General features: G+C 36.1%; 1 protein-coding gene across 1 annotated transcript; it reads left to right on the top strand.

The window, feature by feature from the left end:
* The first annotated feature begins 1,834 nt into the window (after positions 1–1,834).
* LOC125236764 (alpha-tocopherol transfer protein-like) lies at positions 1,835–13,873 on the top strand. The gene is made up of 7 exons (XM_048143688.1): positions 1,835–1,873; positions 3,117–3,261; positions 6,745–6,904; positions 11,687–11,801; positions 11,942–12,073; positions 12,821–13,034; positions 13,594–13,873. The coding sequence occupies exons 1-7, from the start codon at positions 1,835–1,837 to the stop codon at positions 13,743–13,745; spliced, it is 957 nt and encodes a 318-aa protein (XP_047999645.1). The 3' UTR covers positions 13,746–13,873.
* Positions 13,874–17,688: the final 3,815 nt, after the last annotated feature.

Raw genomic sequence — 17,688 nt, 5'->3', positions numbered from 1 at the left:
TATCTAATTTTGTTATTCATTATGCTGGCGTAATTCGCGTTTTTTTAAAGTTTCATAGGTATAAGGTAACAAACCCAATCATGGACAGTTTAAGAACAATTTTCGCCTGTTTTTGATATTTCACTGATACGTGTAAAATTCTACCGCTAAGCGTGTTAAATCTTGAATTTCCTATCCTTCTTTTACATTTCAAGCGTATTGCAAAATTATTGGTTTCTTCAAAGTTAACAAATTAAAACTAGGTGTTTTTTCTCCAATTATGGACGGTAGTTCTCCTGTAATGGATCCCCCATTATGGACAGTGAAATAAGTTTAAAATTTTACTTTTAAAGCCAACTGATACTCAATGAACTTGAGAAGTTTCATGTGCTCTGATTACCCCTTCATGGGATACAGGCGTGATAGTTTGTATGTATGTATGATACTCAATGAGTCAATTTTATATACCATAAATAAAATTAGTTTGGGTTATTTTAACATAGGATTGTTTCTTGTAAATTTTTATTTTGTAAATTGTTCCTTGTCCATCATAGGAGATACTCAGTTTTTCGGTTCCAGTAATGGACACTCCCAAAATAACGCTATTTCTTTATATCTTTGGAGCATCAAACTAGTATGTTTTATACCTTATCTCATGCTTAATGCAGTAAGTAAAACTCATTCAAGTTTACACCGAGTATTATTTTTTATTATTTTATACATGAACTCAACTCTCTTAGCAACATTACTAAGAAATCGTCGTGATATTTTTTTCAGTAAACTGGTAACTTTTATCTTGCCGCCAAATCCTTCAGAAATAATCGAATTAAATTAAACTTCAAAATTAAGCAGCTCTATGACTCTTGTTTATGGTACAATGCCGTCAGTTTTTAGAATCTAATTTTAGATACTTAATTTTAAGGAATTGTGTTTTTTTGTCCATAATGGCATCACCGTCCATTATAGGGTATTTTACATTATGGTGAAACTATTATTGCTCGACACTGAACTAGTATTCGACATGGGCACTTTATGTCAAAATCATAAAAGTTCAATTTGAACAACGAATATTCTATATTCGATTTTAAACCTTGTCACTTTGACATAAATTGCCCATGCAATATGTAAAAATATTGTAGTATTAGGTACGTATTCTATAATCCCTACTTAACATTATAAATGGGAAAGTGTGTGTGTCTGTTTGTTTGTCCGTCTTTCACGGCAAAACAGAGCGACGATTTGACGTGATTTTTTATGTGGAGAGAGATGAAGGGATGGAGAGTGACGTATAGGCTACTTATTGTCTCTTTGAGCATTCCGTAATTTTCGCGAATTTAACGCGAGCGAAGCCGCGGGCAAAAGCTAGTTTAGTATAACTCTAATTTCATACACCGTGTTTTTTTTTTAATTTCGTTAAATTCAACGCGCCAGGTTCATTATCAGGGACCAGCCCGAGCTGCTGCAGCTGCAGCGAGCTGCGAGCTGCTGGTGCGAGCTCTCCGCTGGTGTTCCGCAGGGGGGGATTCTTTCACCAATTTTATTTTCCATTTTTATCAACGGTATCACTAGTGCACTTAAGTCATCATACCATCTTTACGCAGACGACCTACAGATTTATGCAGCGGCTGGCTTAGACGATCTTCCCTCGCTGATTCATCAAGTGAATTGTGACTTAGAGTCCATACGGGATTGGGCGAGCAGATTTGGGCTCAAAATTAATGTTCTTAAGTCACAGGCGATAGTCATTGGCAGCCCTTACTTCGTAAGCAAGCTCTCAGACATGGTGATACCTGAAATTTTGTTTGATGGGTGCACTATCCCTCTCTCCTCTACTGTTCGAAATTTAGGTATCACCATGGATCAGACGCTGTCTTGGGCTCCTCATATTGCTGAAGTGAGTAAAGGTATATTTGGGTCCCTTCATTCTCTTCGTCGATTGCAGAATTTCCTCCCTTTCCATACCAAGTTGACTCTTGCACGATCTCTCTTGCTACCCCTTCTTGACTTCGGTGACGTTGCATTAGTTGATCTCAACGAGGAATTGCTGGACAAGCTCGAGCGATTACAGAATGTTTGCATCCGGTACATATTTGGCCTCCGCAAATATGACCACATTTCTGATTTTCGCTCCCAGCTCGGGTGGTTGCCGATCCGCCGACGTAGAGATGTGCGTGTTCTGTCCTTACTTTACAACGTACTTTATAACCCCTGTTCTCCTTCTCACCTTACCGAGAGATTTAAGTATCTGGCTGAGGGCAGTGAACACCGTTTACGTTCAAGTGCGAATCTCACGCTTGCTATTCCTATGAATAATACACGTACGTACGCAAAATCATTCACGGTGCGCGCTGTGAAATTGTGGAATGAGGTGCCTCTGTCGCTCAAACGGTCTCAGTCTGTGACATCACTCAAGGTGAATCTGAAGAAACTTTGGCTTTCTGAACAAGTATGATAATGGTTGGGAATTTTATATATATATTATGTATGTATTGATATATTTATATATTGGTTAGGTACTTATTTTGTATTTTATTTATGTACTCTAGTATGTAATTTATTTAATAGTGTCATTTTGTATTTATGTAGTTTATATAATTGTTAGCAATATTTTGGATTACTTTTGACCTTTATTGTACTCCTGTAAGTTTGTCTATCTTACGTACTGGAACGATCCTCTCATCTTCTCCAAGGTTAGCTGGAAGAGATCCCTTATAGGGATAAGCTCGCCTTTGTATCTCTATACCTACAAATTGTATATAAACTGTTGTACACAATAAAGTGATTACTACTACTACTACTACCAGCCTGTATATCACTTTTAGCTAAATTCGCAAAAACAATTTAATCGTTTTCATACATAATAAATGAATTTATTAGTAAGAATAACATTCAAGATAGTGTCAAGTGATTGACGGCAAATGCCAAAACAAATAACATTAGGAATTGGTAAAGGCGAGTTCAGGAACACACGAGTTCAGTAATTATCTTAATTTTTTAATAACTAACCGTAAGAGTGAAGACGCTAGTTTCTTATAGAAATTAATTGTATTTGATCTAAATAATCTTCCCTTAAAGTTAACGGAATTAAATAAAAACACGGTGTATAAGTAAACAAATTGTTAACGAATCATTTTCAGATGGCGAAACTATTTCAACATACCGAGGAAGAAAAACGGCAGATAGTGAAAAACTTGGAATGCTCTGAAGAAGGTCTGAAGGAAGATGTGGAAGCCATCATGGAATGGTTTTATAAACAGCCGCATTTGGCTGATGCTGGAATAGGTGAGTATTGGCAAAGACATATGTAACTCCGTATACCTACACCATGTTTTTTTGTTTTCCGTTAAATTCGACACGTTGTTAGGTTCATTATCAGGAACCACCCTGTATATCACTTTTAGTTAAATTCGCAAAAAAAAAAATTCATCATTTTCATACATAATAAATTAATTTATTAGTGTGAGAGACCCTTAAGAATAACATTCAAGTTAGTGTCAAGTGATTGACGGCACATGTCAAAACAAATAACATTAGGAACTGATAAAGGCTGTGACACACGTAGTCAGCAATTATCTTCATTTTTTTAATAACTCGATAACCGCAAGAGTTACGACGCTAGTTTCTTAGAGAAATTAATTGTATTTGATGTAATGAATCTTCCCTTAAAGTTAGCGGAATTCAATAAAAACAGGGTGTAGACGGCTACAGTCTAACCCTTAAATTGCCACTCTATGATCGCGCAGGATTTTTATAATGAAAATTGGTGTTTTAGGTTCAGTTAGGGTAGATTAAGGGGAAAATGTGTGAAAAAAAAACATAAAAAAATTGGAAATGGTTTTTTTTAAGCGTCACTTATAAATGACATTGCCAACTACTGCTTAACATAAAGACGTCACTTTGGACGGACATTGCCAACTACACATGCACATTGCTAACATAGAAGAATAAAACGTAAACTTAATAAGTTACACTCAACATTGTCCGAAACTACACGTGCTACCTCTTTATGTCCGGCGCAATATCTCTAACGTAATCTACGTCATGAAAAATGCTCAAAACTATGTTGACTGTCCGGATCTGCTGTCTAGCTTGAAGTTCCCACTTTGTAGTCCCCTCACGCCTTGCGTCTCGCACTAAACGAATATTCCATATCCTCGCCACTAATGCTAACTTCAGAAAAAACTCCTTTATTATAAGATCCACTAAATATTTCAATCAAATTTGATTTGATCATGACGCCATCGATCTGATCTCTGACAGTTTTATATCAGTACGCAAACTACTGACCCAAGACTTCACCCACTGTTAACTCTCAAATAACACTATAACAAGTTACTGCTTTTTTCCTTTCTTTTATTGTTTGCTCTCAATCATTGTTTGAACTCATATATAGATATGTATTACATAATCTTTAAATAAATTACACAATTTTCTGTAATTTTGCACGGATGTACTTTGCCCAGTTTCTATCTGTGGAAACTTGTTATTGGCTCGTTGTTTCTATGTTATAAGCCTAATAGTAACTTTATCTGTGAGTTTTCCTAATAAATAAAATAAAAATATAGTCCAGGCAAAAATAAACAGGTACCTATACTTTTAGGAGAAGAAGATTTACTGCTGCAGTCGTCTCTAAAAACTCTCTAGCTAAGATTCTTATTTTTTCTTCGTTGTCTGATTCTAAATCGGAGTCTTTAGAAGCTGGAGGTGGTAGAAGAGCTATTATCTTCTTTGACCTCAAACGTTGCCCAGCCATATTGTTGTAAAAATGCACCTAATGTTAACAATACACAAAAAAATATTCGTTTAAATAAGTTGGCAATGTCCGTTACAAGTGACAAATGGAAAAAACACAATATTTAGTACTAACTGGCAGTGTCACTTTAAAGTGACATATATTATAACTTCAAAAATAATAATGAAATGTTTGTCATTTATTCACAAGAATGACACTAAATAGTAACTTAATTATTATTTCAATAAAATTCAGTGAAAAATACGCACAAATTACTAAAATACTTACATAACAACGACATTTGTCACAAGCGCAAAAAAACCTCACGGTTGTAATTTTTAAACTAAGTATTTTTTTCAAATTTTGATAAGATAAAGCGATGCGAAAGTGCGTAAAAATAAAAGGAATAGTCGCTAGACCGTATGGATCACGCCACCTGCGCCAGAGTGCCTAGGAATCTGAGTTAGCCTAGACTTTATAGGACGTCATTTAAAACGGACAAAAACAATTTAAGGGCTAAGGAAAACACGTACCTCAGAACCATATAGAAATAGGTACAGTGGCCTAGATGGCGCTAATCAAGCTAAGAATATGGGCCAAATTGTCAAAACTGAGGTCCAAAAGTTTTAAGCTTGTGTCGAGAGATGGCAGTCTATGCACTGTGGTTACATATTTTACTTTGACAGTAACTCTCTATAATACTTGATCCTCTTTGGTATAGGCTACCTTGACTCCTAGTCAAACCAGCTTCTTTTTAAGAACTGTCAAAACGAATTTCAACGTGTTGCCAATAAGGAATTAATATGAAATCGAATCGAGTGACGTCACGGTCAAGTCAGTTACTTTATATATTTCTACCTCTCTTATTAAATAGAAATTGGATTTAAAAATATCTATCCGTGTTTTTCTTATATTTATCTGATGTTTTATTTTGTGCATGGTGTTTTATTTTATTTTAAGTATAAAGTCAATTTCCCTACTGTGAAGTTGGGTTTTGGTTTAAATAATTGACAACGTTTCAAAATTTTCAATGTCCCTAAATCGAAAACCATTTCGAGATATACGCTTGTAGATCACATAAATCATTTTTTTATTTTTTTCCGCATTTTTAGTATAAAAAATCTTAAAAATAGTTTAAAGGGGAAGTGACGTCAAATAGCTGATTTAGAGCTGCCACTATATCAAAAAAATCTTCCAGTTGGGATGTCACTTGAGTTTGACAGTGAAACTTATCACAGTTCGTAGCAAAGATATTAAAAAAAACATGGCTTAGTCTATGATTCGTAGTCATTCACTAGTGGTTGACAGTGACACTTGACAGTCAAACATACCGGACTGTTTAAGCTGACTGTTAAAACTTTTTTTTAGGAATGATTTTGTCGTTTTCTTAGCTGTATGAAACAACACATGTGACGTCACGAAGCTGTGTTTTGACGTTTGTAAGTTACGCTCTTTCTGCTCGAAGCACTAATAAAAAGGGAATTTCTCATTAAAATAGCAGTTTTTGGAAAAATAAAAAAATACGTATATCTTTTAGTATTGAGTTCTTTCAAACCAAACAATAAAAAGTAGTACTCAAAAATATGAAATGTTGTCAATTATTTAGGGTCACTTGCTCCACCGAAAATGAGGGGTTAACCCGAGGTTAACCCACCATTTTATATGGAATTTGACAGATGACAGCCTACTAACCTTGAGTTAAGCGGGTGATGCAATTGGCCCTTAGTAGTTAATATAATTAACCCCTTTTCTCATAATAAGTTACTGAACAGATTAGTTAAAAAGCGTTTGTGTCCTTTCTCACAAATAGAAGGTCAACATGACAGAAAGGGACAATACACTGTTTAACTAATCAGTTTAATAACTTTTTTATGATTAAAGGAGTTAAGTCCCAGCTCATGTAACCCTTCCAAACCTTCCAACCTTCAAATCAAGGGTAAATAGACACCGGTCTTCTGGGCGAGCTCGCTCCATCGTAGGCCTCGTCTTCGCCTCGGCTAGATTGGTAATATATTTTTATATTTATTTTCCAGATCCGGATGTTGTAAGAACTTTTCTCTTAATAAATAAAGGTTCTAGAGAAAAAGCTAAACGTAGAATCGATAATTTCTACAAATATAGAGGATTGGCACCGGAGTTGATTCAGAGCAGGATCCAAGCGTTGTCTAGTGACCAGAAACTTTGGACTACATTGTGAGTTTATGATTATTCAGACCATGGGCACAGATTATTAACAAGTTACTAACGTAACAGATCCTTCACTTTCCCGCAAAACGACAAATACCTAAGCTTTATTTAACTAATACCTATTAATAAGTTACTACGTAAAACTCAGAAAAATAGTAGGTACCTACGCCACGCGACTGCACAAGGCGGGCGCGTGGCGCCTCTCGGACACTTGTTACCTGCAGGGCAATCATGGTCGCGCGATAAATGATAAAACAAAACATCGGGCCGTCCCTATCGCACTTACAAATAGTGCGATAGGGACGGCCTGATATTTTATCGCGCGACCATAATTGCCTGCCTGCAACTGCTAGCGGGTAGGTACGCGACCGCGAGCGAGTGACATAGGCTTGCCTTGGGTTATTTATAGGTAATCCAGTGCAGATGTTATTTTAAATGTCAGACTTTGATGAAATTATGACGTTTACTTAAGAGGATACGGTAGCGAAAATGCTAAAATGGAAAGGAGCCCCCTTTTCAACTTGGGAATTTTAGTTAAATGTACAGAAGTCATTTGTTGGGCAATGCATTCATTTTTATAATAAGTTACCTGACACTGCTTTGAGATTACCCCTCCCAGCTCTTAAGAACTACTTAAAAAAAAACATTGATGTTAAAGGCTTATTACAGAGTCGAGGACTATTTGACAGACAAACATGCATGGCCCGAACCAGAAACTACAAAAAACGAATAGCAATTAAAATAATTGTATTATGTATAGAGGACACAGTTCAGATAAGAAAGCACATCAAATATTTTATATTTTATGTTGTGTAGGTAAATTACATATTTAATGATATTGAGATTCATATTATCTTTTTCTTCTGTGACAATTTGATATGTTTTCTCTGAAGAAGAACGACGTATTATTAAGCAATAATATAATTTATTGAAATTAATTTCCATAGAGTACCTAGTCTGTTCATATTCTTTGATGAATACTTTTGCATGTTAAATTGTATCTTGTTATTTAATGCATGTTAATTATAAGATGTAATGTTTTGAAAAGAAGTTGCCCGCCGAGTTTCTTGCCGGTCCCATAGTGGATACCCCCCACCCAACTGAGGGGGGACTGAAATCTTCTCGAGGCTGAGGCGTAGGGTTAGAGCCGGCGTAGCTTTATTTGACGTTCATATGCGCATTGTAATATGCCTACTTGAAAAATAAATATTTCATTTTCATTTTCATTTTTTTTTTCATTTATACAAGTGGTTATTAACTAGATTTATCGAAAAAAAATTGTCCATTAAGAACAACTCAGTCAAAAGATATTTCAAAAAAGTCTTTAAAATCGAGGTTCCGCTCTCGACTCTTTCCTCCTTCAAAACTTAATCAATCGGAACGAAATTTGAGAATCTGAATAACAATGAAATAATCTATGTCGGATCGTTTAGCTTTTTTGGTTAATTGTTACCAATCTTGAGTATCACACCTTTTTTTGCGCCACAATGAAAAAGGGCGTTTTTGGAAATTTTTGATTGGCTTTAGAGTCTTTAAAAAGCAGAATATCAAAAAAATCAAAACGGTCCGACACAGATAAAAATAATAACAATCTGTGTTGAAAAAATCATTGCTCTATCTTCAAAAACCAGGCCCCGTAGCCGAATGGCATTTCTCCGACGCCAAACGAAAGCGATACGCCGCTGGCTCTGTCGCGCCAATACGCAAGCGCGATAGAGATAGATATCTACTAGCGCTTCGTTTCGTAAGCGTTTCGTGAGCGATTGTGCCATTCGGCTAGCCATCCTGGGAGGAAATAGCCGAGAGCGTTTGTATGGAGAATTGACCCCTACCGTATCGTCTTAACCCTTGCAGAGGCGGGGCTATTAAAATCTATGCAGACTTATCGTGGTACGATTCTATTATGGGTTAAGTAAATTGTGGCGTAGGCGCGATGCTAGCAACCTGTCACTGAAATGTTATTACAATTTCGTTTTTCTTGAAACCCTTAACTGCCTTAACCTTAATTGCCAAGAGTGGCACTGACACTTGAGTAGTTTCATGTACTCCGCCTAACGCGTTATGGAATACCGGCGTGATTGAATGCATGTATGTATTCAGACCATTTTAAATGGTGTATCGAATCTTAGAACAAATTAAATTATTCTCATTTGAAAATATTTTAATTTGTATTTTTAAGTAGTTTTTATGATTGAGTTGTTGTATTTTTTTTATTGTATAAGTTTTTTTGATATATTTATAGTTTAAGTTAGTTTTAGTTTAATATTTATTATGTTTTAGTGTACTTTGTGTAATACAATATAAAATAAAATTAATAAATACCTAAAAAAAAAAATGTAACACTACTATTATACTATAAACATTAAATAAATGTCATATACAAAGAAAAACCAAGCCTTCCAAGCCTTCGGTAATTGTGTCATATACTTGGAAATTTCGACCCTTGCTTTCGTGATCCGATGGCCGAGTGGTTTTACAGGCATCCGTCCGGTTAACGGAGTACGCTGGTTCGATTCCAGCTCGGAACACTTGGAGGCCTTGGTCACTTTTTCTTTGTATATGACATTTATTTAATGTTTATGGTGTATCGACTTCAACTACCTATGGGATATGGGTTAAATGGTGGCGTCAGGTAATGAACTCACAACTTTTCAGTGCTATAAGTGGAAAGCTACATGTATTTACGAGTACAGTCAACCAATTGGAACCCTAGGCCATTCTACAACCATGTCAAAATGACAAGTAGGTCACTACTCAAAGCGTCATCGTCTTGCTTCAAAAAGTCATCTTTGAAGCAAGATTTCTTACAATCTGATTTATAACGTCATTGTGCCATAGTTCTACAGTGGCCTAGGCCAGTAAGCAAGTTGAATAAAAGCTTGTAATAAAGACAAACAACTAGTTCTTCATGTTATTGACCCATACACACATACCATAATCATATTTACTGAACACAAATAACACACACAACAATATATAACAATAACAATACTGTATGGCGTAGGGATGTGACGACCCCATCGCCCATTGGTTTTACCAGTGCAATCAGTCAACGCAGGGCAGCTTGTGGCGAGCTGTTGGGGAACAGCGACCCCACGTACCCGAGTGCTCCTGGGGAGTTCTGTTACCCGTAAGGCGGGTGGGTGGGACAGGACTCTCTACCTCTGGCTTGCCTTGGCTGGCCGTCCAGAGTGGGGTCGTTAGGGCTACATGCCCCAGGGGTGGAAGTGAAAATTTGCATAAGACGCGAGTTGGTACAGTGGCTTAACGGCCACTGGGCAGAAAGCGGTGTACACCTCTCGACACCCTTGAGTTCTCACACCGGTGTTGCCCTTGAGCCATCTTGGATGTCGCTTTTTGTGGGGGCCCATCTTGTGGGGACGAGTCACCGTCTGCCGGAAATAAAATTGGATACCGTTTTATTAGGCAGGCGTCCGGTTTTTTATCCATAGCCCAGTATTTAGTCCATCACTTTCATCAAAATAGACCAGTTCATTTTAGATTCCATTAACTCTCAAATAGTCCTTACACCCTGGCGGGTGTTGCCTCTGCGTGTGTCCCATGATACGGGCAAGGGCAACATCCGCTCGGTGTACCCCTTACATTTCATTAAAGTGTCGAAAGGGCCTCTACGCGTTGGCTTCGGCCCCGCGCACGCCTCCCAAAGGTCCGGAACACTATTGTTCCGTGATGGGAAAGACAATACTGTAACAATATATTGTTTTAAAAATACTGGTCGTCAATAAATGACAGACAGGGACAATGACACCTCCCTTTTATTGTTGTTAAATACCTAAGGAGGTTTTAATTAACACATAAGGTAATGAATAAGTAAAAAACCAGAATTATTTGATTTATTAAAATATTCTTCAAAATTGATTATCAAATGTAAAAAAATCGGCCAAGTGCGCATTAGATTCGTAAAATAAAGGGTTCTGTAGCTATAAATAGGTATACTAATAGCCCCGTGTGGTCATGGGTTAAGAATTTCACCACCCCCTTTCTTCCCGTGAGTGTCGTAAAAGTCGACTGTGGTATATGGGTTAAATTGTGGCGTAGGCGAGAGGCTGGCAACCTGTCACTGCAATGTCACAATTTGGATTTATTACAACCCATTTTTGCCATGCCCATTATAATATAATCACGCCTGTATCACATAAAGGGGTAGGCAGAGCACATGAATACTAAGTTTCAGTGCCAGTACATATTATGTATGTATGTATGTACTAATAGCTCAGTTACGTGTCGTGACCTTGTGATAGGAAAGACAAGGGTCATAGAATTAGTATTTTTTTTCTATGTTTGATTTATGTTTATGTCTTTTACCATAAATTAAATATAAGAACATCATACCATCCCATACATTCCATCCATATGTTTTTAATGTGTGTGATTGTGTTTTTTATATTTTATTGTAAATTATGAGTTGTGTTAAAATAAATAAATTTTAATTTTTTTTTTTTTAATTTAATTAAAATGCGACCGCCTAAGAACGCGCATACACTACACCACACATAGATGGCGCCATAAAAAATGTCTTTGTTGCTTTCGATTATTTTGTAGATGGCGATGTGTCACTTTTGAGCCATAAATTTATGTCTCGAAAGTGACACTTATCGCCGTCTACAAATAATCGATGGCTAACGACAGGCATCTTTGTGGTGTAGCGTATGCGCGTTCTTATGCGGTCGCATTTAATGTATGGGATGGTATGATCTTTTTATATTTAATCTATGCTTTTACATGTTAAGTTTACTATTAATTATCATTTATCTGTAACGTTTTCAGTCGATATGCAGCAATACCTAAACTTTATCAAAGAAAACGTATCACTATAATCCAGCTTTGCGAACCAAACCCAAGCATATTTTTAGCTGATCAAGTTTTCAGGAATCTGTACATGGTAAGTTTTTTCTTTATAAATATATGTAATGGGCAAATAGTATTAAAGCTTTTTTTATATTTGTATGATAAAAAGTAAAAAGTGATCCGTGAGTCTTGTTAAATAATAATATAAAACTAAGTGTTTTGTATTTTTTTCAGATGAATGATATAAGAGTTAAATACGATTGTTTTCAAGGTGACATATGGGTTGTTGATCTCAAAGATGGCAAAATCGGCCATCTCCTAAGAGTAAATCCTATGATGGCTCAAAGATCAGCTCAAATATTTCAGGTAACCTTAAAAAATAATATAATTATTATTTATGAAAAATACTAAAAGTAAGACAAAATATTTGAGTATATGTATGTGTGAAATAGTTAAGGTATAGGGAGGCGATTTGGACTGGTGGGTAATTTCAATTAATTGATTTTTTTTTTTCATATTTTCCAATGAACATATTGTTAAAATAGTGTCCACAGTGTGACATGATGGATGATAGGGAGGTATGGAAGCGGAAGACATGCTGCGCCGACCCCAAATGAATGGGATAAGAGCAGAATGATGATGACTGGTCATACGTGGTACGCGTGTTCGGTGAATTTTTGGATTTGGAAATTTTTATGAGGTTTCCACTCAGAATCGGCTTTCAATTCTAATGGGAGAAAAAAAGTGTCCTAAGGTTTTTTCCCACTGTGTTACAAATTTTTTTATACATTTTGTATGGCGGTAACGGAATGGAAGGTTCGAAAAAAATGTATTGAAATCTTTGGACATTTTTTCCTCGAAGACCTCGCGATTCTGAGTATTAATCGCATAAAAAATACCCATGTTGCAAAAAAGTGGGGTGGACAACTTTGAAAAAAAAATGGCCCGATTACTCAAGTGAATAGTATAAAACTTGGAATATATTTCGATTAGTTGAAATTACCCGCTCGTAGATATGGCCTCCAATACAAGAGTGCGCCGCTTTGCTCGGTCTAGCATAAATTAATAATTAAAATATAATATTTTTACATGTTATTTAAAAAAATGTTACAGGACGGACTTGGGTTCAAAGTGCATGCAATCCACATCTTAAACTTCCCGAGTATAGGACAACAAATATTAAGCTTCTTTCGAAAATTTGTCAAAGCAAAAATCATGGACAGGGTTATGATTCACAGTAGTGTCGAAGAATTACACGAATTTATACCGAAAGAATATCTGCCAAAAGATTTTGGAGGGGATAGCTGGAGTATGCAAGAGTATACAGGTAACAAGCAAAAAATCAAAATACCTATTTTTTAGTACTAGCTTTGCATGCGGCTTTACTCGGTTAAATTCGAAAATTGCGGAATGATCCATAAAAACTTCCACCAACCACTTTAGGGAAATGGGGGACTAAAAAAGACAAAAATTAGCCTATGTCACTCTCGATCCCTTCAACTATCTCCACTTAAAAACATCACGTCTGTCTAAAATAAAATCCGTCGCTCCGTTTTGCCGTGAAGGACGGCCAAACAAACAGACACACACTCTTTCCCATTTATAATATTAGTACGGAAGTATTGATAAGTAAGGTTACGGATACATGTACGGTGATGGGTTAAGAATTTTACAACCCCGTTTCCTGCCGTGGGTATCGGAGAATTACTCCGTAGGATATGGGTTCCATTATGGTACATGTGGGCGATGTGATAACCTATCACTGTAATAAGTATTACAATTTTCTTTTCTTTCAATTCCTTTCAATCAATTTAGAGTGGCACTGATCAGTTTAATGTGCTCTGCCAAACCCGATTTACTAGCCGTATTATCTAATTTTGTTGCAGATATATGTGAGAAAGAACTGCGAAGTGAAGCAACGAAGCAATTTTTACTCAATGCGTGTAATCATGTATCAAATGAAAAGAAGAGACCAGCTTCCGACTGTAACAACTACGAGTATATGTCTGGGACTTTTAAGAAACTAAACATAGACTAACTAATATCGCTCTCATTGATCCAAAGAAAATCTTGGCCTCCGAAACGAGAGCACGCTGAGAGAAATTTGCATTGTGAATTTAACAAGTTCGACTTGTTGCGGTTTATTCGTTTGAATCAGCCAAACGTATGTTTAAAACAATATGTGTCAGGTTGTTTTTATAAAATCGACTTGTTGATTCAAATATATTGCCGATTCAAATGACAAGTAGCTTGTTGTTTGAACCAAAGAGCACGTAGGCGCTATTTTAACCAAAAAACTTGTTGAACGAACATGAAAACTGGTTGTATTTTCTCTCAGTGTGCACGCCACCTATACCGATCCTGCGCAGCTTCTTGCCAATCATCGGGTTGTAGCTGACACAGATCCGCTATCACGCTGTCTCCCCAGCGGTATCTGGGCCGACCCGCCGGGCGGCCACCAGTTGGTCTTCCCAGATACGCCCTCTTAGCAGCCCGATCCTCTCCCATTAGGTAGGTGGCCGAACCAGCGAAGTCTGTGGGATTTTGTTACGCCGATGATATTCGCTTCGACCAACAACTCTTTTTTTTATATCTTTATTTATTTAGGAGCTTTTGTCTTTTTGACATGGCAGCTCCATCGTTTCAAAAATAGTTGTTAATCAGCAGATTTTAGACATACACATATAGACCGTCAACCAAATCTTGTCACTAGAAAATGGCGGCAAATGTGAAAAATCGCGGGCTAGCAACACTAGTTTTGAAAATCGGTGGAAATTCGCGTGTCATTTGTATCTTATCTGTGGAAATCTCCACCCTACCAAAAAGAGAAATAACTAGCACATATCCGTCCCTTTTTAATACATTATCTAATTCGTAAGGAAGGAGCCGAGCGAGCCCCTTGAAAAAAAAAATCTGTGGCTGTTCGACGTACATTGCTGGTTTTTGTTCGTTTCATAGGGATACCATACTTTAGTTTGATGTACATTGCTATTGCCAAAATTTGGTTGACAGGCTATATTTTATAATATAATATTTAGAAGCCCTTATGTATCTACTGGCGGCTCTCCACTAAACTACACAAGTACAAGGTTGCGTCAGATGTAGGGTTGTTCAGAATACTCTGAACATACCCTACATCCGACTGGATGGAAGCTTTGCAAAAAAAATTGTTTAAATAGACTTATTTAAACAATTTTTTTTGCAAAGCTTCTCTTTGCTGCCGATTACGATCACATTCCAACAGAATGTAATATTCAATTCAATTCAATTCAAAATATCTTTATTCATGTAGGCCTAGTTACAAGCTCTTATGAATAGTTCATTACATATATATTATGATCTTAATCTAACCTAATTATCAGAGCAATTTATTGTTGTAAATTATTGTTCATAATAATATTGAGTCTATAATATACAATTTCATATAAAAATAATCGTTAAACAAAAAATATATAATTAGGTATATGTATATATAAAAATACATGTCTAGAATATTTCTAGGAAAAATCCAATGTCCAAAAAATACAATATTAATTTCATCAACAATAATAATAATAATAAACGTAAAAATAAGAAACCATTTCGAATAACAATTAATCCCACGTTGTTTTATCATTCATGTAGTCTTGTGTTGTATAATAAGCTTTGGAAATGAGTACACGCTTTACATGATTCTTAAATTTATTAATTGACAAGTCAGTAATATGATTCGGAAGTTTATTATAAAATCGAACACAATTACCCATGAATGATTTTTTAATTTTACAGAGCCGTGTGAAGGGCACCGCGAGTTTATGTTTATTTCTAGTATTTATATTATGTACATCACAGTTTTTCTTAAAATTACAAATGTTTTTTTATGTACATACATAATATTCTCATAAATATATTGACAATGCACTGTCATTATATTAATGTCCTTAAATTTATCTCTAAGTGAGTCTCTATGGTTCATTTTATATATTGCTCGAATAGCCCTCTTCTGCAGAATAAATATGGTATTTATCTCTGAAGCACTGCCCCAAAGTAAAATACCATATGACATAATGCTGTGAAAGTAACTAAAATAAACTAATCGAGCTGTTTTCACGTCTGTTAACTGACGGATCTTGCTCACTGCAAAAGCTGCAGAACTAAGTCTATTCGAGAGGTTAACAATATGGGGACCCCACTGAAGTTTAGAATCTAAAGTTATACCAAGAAAAACTGTACTATCTACCAGTTCTAATTCCTCATCCTTCACAACGACACTTGTTTGCTCATTCCTTACGTTACTATTAGTGACAAACTTAATACATTTAGTCTTTTTTTCATTTAATAATAAATTATTAGCATTGAACCAGTTCACTACTTTAGAGATAGCATTGTTTACATCACTGTGAGCTTGTTGCTGTCGTTTGAGTTTGAAAATAAGTGAGGTGTCGTCTGCAAACAATACTATATCATGGTGGGTCTTTACAAGGAATGGCAAGTCATTTATGTAGATAAGGAACAGGAAAGGCCCCAATATTGATCCCTGTGGTACACCCATAGAGACCAATGACCCAGTTGATCTCTGTCCATTGACATCTACCCTTTGTATTCTACCATTTAAGTAGGACTTGAGTAAATCTAGTGCTGATCCTCTGACTCCATAATAATGTAGTTTCCTGATCAATGTTTCATGACAAACACAGTCGAAGGCCTTAGATAAATCACAAAAGATACCTAAAGCATCTTGTGACTCCTCCCAGGCATCGAAAATATGCTTAATTAGCTCAACACCAGCATCGGTTGTCGAGCGACCCCGTGTGAAGCCAAATTGCTTATTATGCATTAAATTATTAACGTTAAAATGTCGTACTAATTGAGAAAGAACTAATTTTTCAAATATTTTACTGAAAGTTGGCAGCACAGATATTGGTCTAAAGTTAGTGGGGTCAGAGTGGCTGCCGGATTTAAATAAAGGAGTTATTTTGCTATGTTTCATTAGATCAGGAAACTCGCCGCAGTCAACACTGTTGTTGAATATAACTGCTAAGTCAGGCGCTACAACCTCAACTAAGGATTTTACGGCATGGACGGAGACCCCCAGAGGTCACTAGTTTTTTTGACATTAATTGATTTAAATGCCTTTACTATATCTGAGGTACAAACATGTTCAAAATAAAGGTCTCTACAACACTCAGGAACGTTTTCCTCTAATAATGTGACGGCAGATAAGGGTGATGAATTTAAATCCTTAGTTGTGAATGCTGGTATCTCGGTGAAAAATTTTTCGAACTCTGTTGCTACTTCAAAATTGGAATCTATAATTTTGTTATCAATATTCAGTTTAATATCTTTTACTGCGTGTTTCGAGCGACCAGTTTCCACATTAATTACTTTCCACGTTGCTTTAATAATGTCAGAGCTATTTTTTATTTTATTACTAAGATAATTTCGCTTAGCGATATGACAATCTATCTTGAACTTCTTCGAATATTGCTTAACATGTTCTTTAAATTCATCACTCGTATTAAACCGCCGTTCTTCATACAAGGCATACAATGCACGTCTTCGTTGATGTAACTCTGCAGTAGCCCACTCACTAAAAACTGATGCACCACTAACTACGACCGATTTTGAAGTAAATATTGCATTATAATGTTGCAGAAAAGTGTGAAAGAATGAATTATACATACTATTAGGACTCATATCGGAAGACAGGGAGGGTAGCGCCTGAACCAAACTTTGCTTCATTCGTTCCACGCGGTCGGAGGTTACTGGTACAAAAGTTATTTGTTTTCTCAAAGTATTTTTCCTTAATGTCTCAAATACTATCAATTGGCCTAAATGGTCTGATTCTAAGTTGCTAATTACATCTTTAGTAGTAGGAAAAATATCAGTGAAAATATTATCTATACAGGTGGCACTAGTGGCAGTCACTCTAGTAGGCTCCATAAAAATATGATTGAGATTACATGATTTGAAAAGATTCAACAATCTGATACTTATTGTTG

Source organism: Leguminivora glycinivorella, chromosome 19 (genome assembly GCF_023078275.1).
Source record: "Leguminivora glycinivorella isolate SPB_JAAS2020 chromosome 19, LegGlyc_1.1, whole genome shotgun sequence".
Classification (NCBI taxonomy): Eukaryota; Metazoa; Arthropoda; class Insecta; order Lepidoptera; family Tortricidae; genus Leguminivora; species Leguminivora glycinivorella.
Note: the sequence above shows the minus strand (reverse complement) of the source record. Positions and strands in the feature narration are given on the sequence as shown.